Source organism: Gossypium hirsutum, unplaced genomic scaffold, assembly GCF_007990345.1.
Source record: "Gossypium hirsutum isolate 1008001.06 unplaced genomic scaffold, Gossypium_hirsutum_v2.1 scaffold_1125, whole genome shotgun sequence".
Taxonomy (NCBI): domain Eukaryota; kingdom Viridiplantae; phylum Streptophyta; class Magnoliopsida; order Malvales; family Malvaceae; genus Gossypium; species Gossypium hirsutum.
In genome coordinates, this window is record NW_024403460.1 from 2,256 (window position 1) to 12,232 (window position 9,977).

General features: G+C 33.7%; 1 protein-coding gene and 1 long non-coding RNA gene across 2 annotated transcripts; both read right to left on the reverse strand.

Moving 5' to 3' along the window:
* Window positions 1-287: 287 nt before the first annotated feature.
* On the reverse strand, window positions 288-4,900 carry LOC121227598 (zinc finger protein ZPR1-like). The gene is given in 15 exon segments (XM_041110574.1): window positions 288-373; window positions 896-1,004; window positions 1,744-1,799; window positions 1,802-1,828; window positions 1,898-1,969; window positions 2,466-2,532; window positions 2,888-3,146; window positions 3,435-3,562; window positions 3,644-3,703; window positions 3,851-3,907; window positions 4,048-4,092; window positions 4,249-4,330; window positions 4,417-4,457; window positions 4,523-4,567; window positions 4,672-4,900. Coding segments are annotated over 15 exon segments (1,260 nt in total). The 5' UTR covers window positions 4,798-4,900.
* A 3,089-nt stretch (window positions 4,901-7,989) lies between these two features.
* Window positions 7,990-9,617, reverse strand: LOC121227599 (uncharacterized). The gene is made up of 2 exons (XR_005925158.1): window positions 9,567-9,617; window positions 7,990-8,461 (listed from the first exon to the last, which is right to left on the reverse strand). It is a non-coding gene; the product is annotated as an uncharacterized lncRNA (long non-coding RNA).
* Window positions 9,618-9,977: the final 360 nt, after the last annotated feature.

Below are 9,977 nucleotides of genomic sequence, written 5' to 3' on the forward strand. Positions count from 1 at the left end.
TATGTATGGTTTAAGTCTGAGGAAGATGAGGCAGTAATCTTCATCGTTAATTTGCATGTTTATTGCTATACATCTCAATCTATCCCGATTTTAAATACACCAAGTAATCCATCATATTTAAATTTAAGTTATTAATTGATAAAGAACCATGCATTCTAGGCACTCGTATTTATCAAGAAACTGAAATGGCACACAGGCATACCGACTGGGCAGAGCTGAAATGAACCAGTATTCTATGTAACCAGGTACATAAAATTTACCAGAGCAGTGTTGAGATAGTACCTTGTTCAACCTTGCTTAAAGTCTAGCCACTTGTTTTTCTTAGATTCGTCAAGACTATCTCCAAAAGTAAATCCATGCACTCTCTCAAGGCCTGAACACAGAGTTTGGGAATAGTACAATTAATATGCATAAGATACATAATTAAAGCACCTCATGTCAAACTCATGCAATGAGGAACAAGGTAGTGACAGTTGCCCAAGAACAGTCAATAAAAAAAATGAGGAAGCAAATAGAGGAACTTGGTTGAATAACCTAGGAATGAAGCAAAAGTTCTAGCTAAATGAAGATGTGGAGGTCTACGCTGTACATGGTAGCAAACTAGCCTCACTCTGCTCTAGAAATATAAAGCATCGCTTGTAAGATAGAGTCATTACAGGGTGAAAGGCTCAAACTTAGTAAAATAAAAGTGATGTGGACTATAAACAACAGAATCAGCAAGCAAACGAATTTAGTCTCACTCTCTTCCGGAACACCCTAAACGAGTTGTGAAGAGAACAATTTGAGGGTGAAGTGCTCAAACTTAGCAAACAATGAAGGAAAAAGACTATAAATAACAGAATCAACAATCAAACAGAGTTCACATGGAAAAATTAAATGAGTAATAAAGACTCACTTTCACTAATTTTGGTAATCAAACCTTCAACCGTTGTAACAACCCCACCAAGTGTGCCACTAGCTAGCTCCAAATCAAGTTCTGGGACTTTTACACTTGCAGTATCTGACTGATAAACTTACAAAACCACTTGTTAGATAACTTACCATAAAGCATGGAAAAAAGAACGGGCAGAACATGCCATTTCAAATCCCATGAAATGTTCATTACATGCTTGAGGGAAAGGTGACGCCCAGTGTAATAATAGTATCAAAAACTTGAGGGGATGCAATGTTAACTTAAATTGCTAAATGGGAAACTAAATTAATGACTATATTAGTACCTGTTACAGCCATGAAAAATATATTTATATGGCCAAGATATGATAATACTGTGGATGCAATAGCTTTAATGTGATTGCTAACAATCCCTATTACAACCTATATTTCCTTTTTCCCTTGATTCCTCTAATGAAGCTCGGGTTGTTTATTTACATTTCACTATCATATCAGAAAAGAAAATTGTCTACATCAAATACAAATTGCCACTAGACACCCTTCTCAAAGGAAGGCTGCCTTGCCAAAACATAACTTTGTAGATTTACCTCAACAAATTACATCCGCAAAGATCTAAAAACTCTTAAACATTGAATTAAGAACTAGTGACTATTGCAAACAAACGCACTATATTTGTCTTGTTAACTCGTGCATTGTTGCAAAAAAGAGAGGAAAAAAAGGGAATACCAGTCTATGTAGGCATAAAGAATTTAACTTGCGCAAACAAACAAGTAGGAAATGCAGCATTTTGTTGAGAAACTAGTCATTAACACAATGCACTACGAAAAATGATATTGTGTCATCAGAACAAACCTTTATAACATCACGGCTTAAATCATTGATGTTTTTCACAGACAGGGTTATTTTTCCTTGTCAGGAATTGCCCCACCAGGTTCAACTGCAAGTTAAGCATGGTTAATAACGACAAAGTAATTGGGCTAAAGACTAGTAAGAGCAAAATCATCACCAACCTCAGAATTTCTGTACCACAAGCATCGCATGTGATGCCATGACAATAACTTCTGAAAATATGGAATCCCTGTATGTGGTTAAGCTCAACAAGTTATAGATAAAACTTTGTAATGACCATATGTGACGACACCTGATTCAGATAAAATGGCTTTGCAACATATTCTTAAGTTGTAACCAAGATGCCAACAGACCAAGAGGTCTGGGCAGGGAGGGGGATATGTGCTTGTCGTGACCATAAAATAAGATAAATGTATCATTAAATCATTACTCCAGATCAGACATCTGAGATGCAAGCATCTTTCCACTTGACACTCATGTTAACAGTACTCATGAAGAACCATTAGAATCTGCTTCACCTCCTCTATAATTGCTATGATAAAGCAACATATCAATATTCGAAACATCTACAACTTCCATACTTTATATGAGCAAGACAAAAATGGAAAGCACAATGAACAAATAACTAGTCACTTTTAATCAAATTCAGATACACTCATCATGTATAGCACTAAAACTGGATCAGATCATGTAGCAGAAATAACCATGACAATTACAGAGGATACTAGTTACAAACATCCGAGTCTCACATCTGGCAGCACAGGCTCCACATGTTGATGGGAAAGTCATCACCTACTTCAAGGCAAGAAAAAGTACCAGAAAAAATAGGTATAAGGGGAATTTAAGACAAAATGGTAAATCCTAGTATACAATAAAATTAAGCATACTTAGATAGAGGGGTGTGTGTGTTTTCCTTTTCATTTAAATGAAGATAGCAACTTTAAGGAGAGAAGTGAAAAGGAAGAGACTAAATTGCCAGTGCCAATCACAATCCCTCTCTCCCTCTCCTATCTTTCTTTGTTTTGGAATTCAAACAATAAGAGGTTAATGCACTACACTTAAAATCACTTGTCTTCACCTCTCATCAATTTGGTTCTTTTATTTCTTCCCATGAATCTATCTAATATAACAGTTGAAATTGGCTTACCTCTTCTGGTGCAGAATACCGGAATAAAGCCTCCACAATTTCAGCACTATTACTCTGAGCAATAGCCTTTTGACCAGCTGCCGCTCCTACTGATCCATGTGGTTGTCTTCTTATTTGATCAACATCATTGCTTGTTTCCTCCATAGCTGCATCAGCATTCAACTGTGACGGGTCAACAAGATATCCCAACAATGCTTGTTGTTCAGGAGTTCGATCATAGAATTTGATGCTCAATGATGGATCAGGAGATGGAGCAAACCTGATGACATTACAACATTCTAATGTAAGCTAGATTAAGGCAACTTAAGATTTTAAAATTTCTAAAACTCTATAGCTATCCAATCAAAAGTGTAGTCAAATAAATTTTCTAGTTCAAGCTAAAAATAAGCAAAAAGAATTTAAAATTTCAGTTCTTGTCCGGTGACAAACACTCTGATCATTTACATGGAAACGACTACTTTTCATTTGAACAATCCATCATGCCTAAAGCATAAGCACATAAATAAAAACATAAAAGGTCATTAAAAAATAAAGTTTTTCCTCTTACGGGTTCTCAATAAAGCTGTTTCCAGCAGGGTCATCCAAGATGAAGGTGAAAGGTGACTCCCCTGTTCCGCAAGCTCTCAGCTTCAACAAAAACTGGTCAATTGCCTCTCCAGTTTGAGGATCCACTTTCTGTCCAGTAAAATCAAATCAGGTCAAGTACCGAAAACTACATAACATCAATCAACATTGAATGTCAATCACAAAATAAACCTTGCGTTCTTCTTGAAGGGCCTGCAGTCCATCTATAGCTCGTACTAGTATTCCTTCCACCTAGAAGCATTAGACAATATCTGAGTTGATTGCAAAAATAAGATGAAGAAAATCCAAAATATATATTGGATAAATGGGTGGCCTCTGTGAAGCACCGAACAGATAAATACAGCATAAACGTAATAGGCAAGAGAATCGAGTAAATACCGTTGATAAACTTCCCCGTTGAGCCTCAGGAGGGATCTCAAAATCCAGTTCAGGGATCTACAAGAAGAAATAAACCATGTAGGAAAAAAGGAACAATTCAAAATATTTTAGTTGAGACATATATATTGGAGCCAATCCTCGATGAAACATAAACAGAAATATAAAATTGAGTTCATGATCATTGCAAGAAAATGTACCTTTATGGTAGCAGACTCGGATTTCACCACTTGTCGGCTAAACAACTACATTAAAGAGACGTATTAGTATGGCGTAGTTACCACTTATTACAGCTAGTGCTTCTTCAAATCGTAGACAAAGCTTACGGAAAAACACATAAAACAATATAAAACATAAAGAAAGCATTGAACTTTATATTAGAATCAAGAACTAACGACAACCTTGGGATCTCCTGGTTGGACCTCCAAACGGTAATGGCATCCCTTTGGTTGAATTTCACCAGCAAATTGAACTTCATTGTTCCTAATATATACAAATAGAAGCGTTTAAAAAAACTTTTCAAAAGGAACATCAGTTTTAAGCATATAGTAAGTAACAAACGAGATTACCTTTCACCACAATGCGGGCATTCAAAAGCAGAGAGCAAGACCTGAAAGCCAAAAAACATAAATCACTAAAAAAAAAGGGAAAAGAGTTCAACGCTTTGATAATTACCTTCCTAAAATGAGGAATTGAGGTCAATAAAAACCTTGTTATTCCCTGTATAAAAAAATCAAATAAATACAAACGACAATGATGAAATAAAAAAAAAAGAACTAAATTCATAATAAATATTAAAAGGAGAGAGAGAAAGAAAGAAGTACATTCTGGGTGCAGCGCATGCAGAGGCTTTCGACTTGATAAAGAGGAGCGGCGTTATCGTCATCAGCAGATATAGCTTCAGCTACTGAACCGACGTCGTCTACTATTTTCTCTTTATTGCCTTCCATCTCTGTCTGGTTTCCTTTTTCTTCGACCTTGTAATATTATATCAGCCAGCCGCGGAGACGAAGAAGGAGAAGAACGGCGGACAAATGTAAGAAAGGAAAGGCTTCGAGGAGTTTCCTGAGGTCTCTCAATAGTTTTAGTTTAGACACAATCTGGAGAAGCCCAAACTCAAAGCCCGCTTGTCGTTGACTGTTATCAGATTGGTCAAACCAACGAGTTGACACGTCAGCATTATCTTTCTTATATAAGACTAAAGGCAAATTTAAGAAACTTTAATTGAAATTAGAGACATGAATTGAGTTTCGGTTGGAATTCTATTTGAGGTAAATATTGAATGGTTGGACTTCCATTCAAATTACACTTGTTTGTTAAAAGTAAGTCTATGAGTTTGATTTTTGAAAATATAATTATGTTTTTTTTTATTTTTTTACTTTTGATTTTTATTGTTTTTAAATTGAAAATTACATTTTGCTAATTAAAAATAATTTTTTATTTTCAATTATAAAAACATAAAAACATGATTGGTACCCTATTTTTTTAGAATAGAAAGATAAAAAATAAAATAAAAACTGACATTTAAATTAAGGTGAATTCATTAATTAAATTTAAAATTAAAAACTCGTTTAATTTTTTTCAAATTTTATAAAAATATTTTTTTGTTTTCCAAAAACCATTCTCAAAATTTTCAAATATTTATTCCATTTTGTTAAAATTTAAGAACTAAAATGTTCTCTTTCTCCTCAAGTTAAGATATAGATATTTAAATTAAACTTACTTAATAATTTGAGTTGCTTAAACTCTAACAAAAACTCGTCTAGTGAGGTAGAACCAACTAAAACTATATAGTATACTCATATGCTTATACCAAAAATTATTGGGTTCACAACCTAACAATCCGTCATTGGCAGATACTAATAGGAAGGTCCTTTACACAAAACTTACTAAAAGAATCCACTGTTTGGCGGGTTTCCCACAATGACCACGCCAACACATATGGACATGTAACCTATACTTCGTGAAAAGACGAATCCTTCAACCAAGTTATTATAGACTTACCCGATTAGCCAAACAGTCCACTAATCATGGCGTGAAAACCAACACTTAACACAACACTGAGAGATAGGGCATAAATCAGCCTTCCCTAACTTATACTTAACCAACACTCTGCCCACACATATCACCAACAAGGACTACATCGGGCGGGATGTTACATGAATAATAACCTTCGGTGCCGCCATTACCCTTGGCTATACCAACGTCAAATCAACAACCAATCATTGGGTCTTGGACTAAAAAAATAATTTTGGTAGGTGTCGTCGTTACCAATGCTTGAAATAAGAAAATATTAAAAAAACAAAGGAAAAAATAATATATATGTTAGGCCCATGACCTGAAGGGTCAACTCAAGTCAGGTGGCAAGCTCATTTAGACAAGGAGCTTGGCGGCACCGAGCCTGCCACTAACCCAATTTGACCCTTCGAGTCACGGCCTTCAAACCTCCCCCACTGTTCCCACTATAAATACATACACTACACCACATAGCCCCTCCAGCCCTCAATTTATTATTTAAAAAGAATATCAACCTTTTCGTTTTATTTTAGTGTTCTGAAAAAAAAACTAAATTCTTTGCAATTGATAAAAGAAATTGTGGATTTTATTCATTCGGAAGTTAGAAAAGAAACTTGAAATTTTCAATTGATACTCAAAATTTGTCTTCCGTGATTTCAATTTTTGAATAGATATGTGGACCCATTTACCCAAAAAGATCCATTTCCAAACAAAATTATGAAAATGGGCCAATTAACAAATTATTTATGGAAAATGGCCAGTCTTGGAAAAACGTGTCTACGTGACCGCATTTTAGGAGGGAAAATCCAGTAAAGTGCACCCCTGGGGGAGCGCTTTGTGCCACGTCAGCAAATTGCGCCTATGTGGACGCGTTTTGCTGACGTAGCACAAAGCTCTCCCCCAGGGGCACGCTTTGCTGGACTTTTATATTTAGGGATATTTACATGTTTAGTCCCTAAGGTTTTTTAGGATTCTTAGGGTTAGGGTTTTGCTAAAATAAGTTAGGATTTAGTGGTTATTTTTTTAAAAAAAAATAGGTTAGGGTTTAAAATTTTAGTAGATTTTTAAAATAAATCAGGATTTTATTTTATAAAAATTATTTAAATTAGGGTTTATGATTTTAAATGAATTAATAAATTAAGGTTTAAAGGTTTAAATAAATAAAATTAGGGTTTTAAATAAATTAAACTAAGATTTATGGTGTTTAAATAAATAAATTAAATTAGGGTTCTAGTGTTTTAAATAATTTAAATTAGGGTTTATGGTTAAAATTAATTAAATTAGGGTTTAGTTTTTTTTAAAAATAACATTGAGTTTATTTTTTTTAACAAAATTGACTATTTAGACATTGAAAAAATAATTTTGAGAAGACGTTTCTAAACAAATAGTGTAAAAAATACTTCAAGAATGATGCACTGTCAGCAAAATTATAGAAAAAAATCTCCCACGTGGACGCTCTTTTTCTATAGTAGTTCCTAAAAAAATAATTTTGAGAAGACGTTTCTGAACAAATAGTGTCAAAAACACTTCAAGAAGGATGCACTGTCAGCAAAATTTCTGAAAAAAACTCCCACGTGGACGCCCTTTTTCTATAGTAGTTCCTGAAAAAATAATTTTGAGAAGACGTTTCTGAACAAATAGTGTCAAAAACACTTCAAGCAGAATGCACTGTCAGCAAAATTTCTAAAAAAAGCTCCCACGTGGACGCCCTTTTTCTATAGTAGTTCATGCTTGGCCTTAGGCTATATAAACAAGGCAAATATCATTCTCAGGTTACATAAGTTACAGCAAGAAAAATTAGAAAGACTAACATAATAAAAATTGAAGATGAGTGAATGTATTAGTGCTGTTATTTACTATGATGGTGAAGTCCGTGACACCGAGAACGATGTTTTTTTTTATCAGAAAACACAGCTCAAATGGCTTTTAACTAGAGTATAGCTTTTATAGAATTTCGTAAAAGAATTAGGTTCAAAATCTTTGGAACGATGCCAAGTAGGGTTTTTTCTATTAAGTATCAATTTTGTGCTTCGATTGATCCCGTGACATATGATGCATTTAATATCAAAGATGTTTGTAGCTTTGAGGCGATGGTGCAGACTCATATCGCTAGTGGACACCCTATCTTGATATATATGTTCAATTTTCATTGCCAAATAAAACATTTACGACTTCAACATCAACTGTTGTTCGAGAGGAATACACGACCTGTAACGTCCCCTAACCCCATACCGTCGCCGGAACAGGGTTACGAGACATTACAAGTCAGTACAGTACAATACAGACATTAATTAAATATAAACGTTCAAACTCATCATAATTTTAAGATGTCGTCCCTTTAATGGGCCCTCGCGGTCTAATATAAACAGTAAAATCAATTCGGAACTAATTTTGAATTACTACGAATTTTTCTTTCAAATTTCAAATTCATACTATATACCTTTGCCAACCATAATTTACTTATTTTATCAATACTTTCACAACCTAAATGACTCTCATAAGACATCCTAGGTACATGCCATTACCAATACTCAACATACTTTACCTCATTAAATTCGGGATCGGCCTGGGATACTGATTCAACGGTCTAACCTTAACCTGCGCACAGAAACAAACCGTACGCTGAGTATACACTCAGTGGTATTTCTATAATCCGAACACTTAAACAATTATAAAACATATTAATTTTTATATATTGAACTATTCAAACTCAATGAGTATTCAAACATTCACTTTCCAACCAATGTTTTGGTCTACTTTAAATTCAAAATCATTTATTATTTTTCAATAACAATTAATCAATCAGTAATATTCATTAACAACTAGTCAATCAGAATGATTATTTATTCAGTAACAGTCAGTTATTCGGTAACAATCAATTATTCAATAATAATCAGTTATTCAGTAACAGTCGATCTTTCCAGTTCCTTTATTTACCCCTATTAACATGACTCGGACTCAGACGGATACACGGATCCAACCAACACACTAGTATGGCACATAGTGCCTCATCGGCCGAAGCCGAAACAGTAACAGTAACAGTAGCAGTATGGTACACAGAGTACCTCATCAGAACAAATTCGAAACAGTAACAGTAACATTACGGTACACAGAGTACCTCATCGGAACAAATCCAAAACAGTAACAGTAATGGTAACAGTAACAATATCCGACACACAAAGTGCCAAATCGGTAACAGTAACGGTAACAGTAATAGTAGTCGGCACAGAAGTGCCTGATCAGTAAGCCGGCAAAACCCGTACTCTTCCATATCCTATGGCATGCCAACTATATCCGACTAGTCCGACTAGTTAATAGGGTATTTAATTCATTTTTCAGTTTTCAATTAATTCATATTTTAATTAATTAACTATATATTTTCAATTCAATATAATTCCATTCACTTTTCACTAATAAATATTCAATTTCATAATAATCACAATTTTCTATCAATTTTATCACACTTCCAACTACATATATTTCCAATATAACAAATATTTATTATTCAATTTCTACATCAATATTCATTTCAATTCAAACATTTATATATATATTCATAAATCAATTCAATATAAATTTATAACACACTAAATTAATCCATTCCATTATAGACACAATAATTCTCACTTCAACATTTATTAATTGCATTGAATAAAAAAAATATAACAATTAATAACTAGATTCGGATTATAGAAATACAAACCATAATTTTTGAGCTAACTCCCGTTGACTTTGTCTTGTCCTTTTAGCCGAGATTTCCGGTACCACATTGACTATGAAATTAATACAATTCATAATCATTAATATATTACTAATTTATATCTTGAGTTACAGAATTCTAAATTAAGATCCACTAATTTTTCCTGAAACTATACTCACAAATCTTCTTACCATAAAATTTTTAGAATTTTTGGTTTAGCCATTAAGTACAGTTTATTCTTTAAATTCACCCCTATTCTACTATCTGACAGTTTCGACCCTTCTTCACTAAAAATTAATTATCTCACGGTACAGAACTCAGATAATATTCCCATTGATTTCTCCTGAAAATAGACTTATTAGGAATTCTAAACATATAACATTAAGCCTCTAATTATTTTTCTCCAATTTTTGA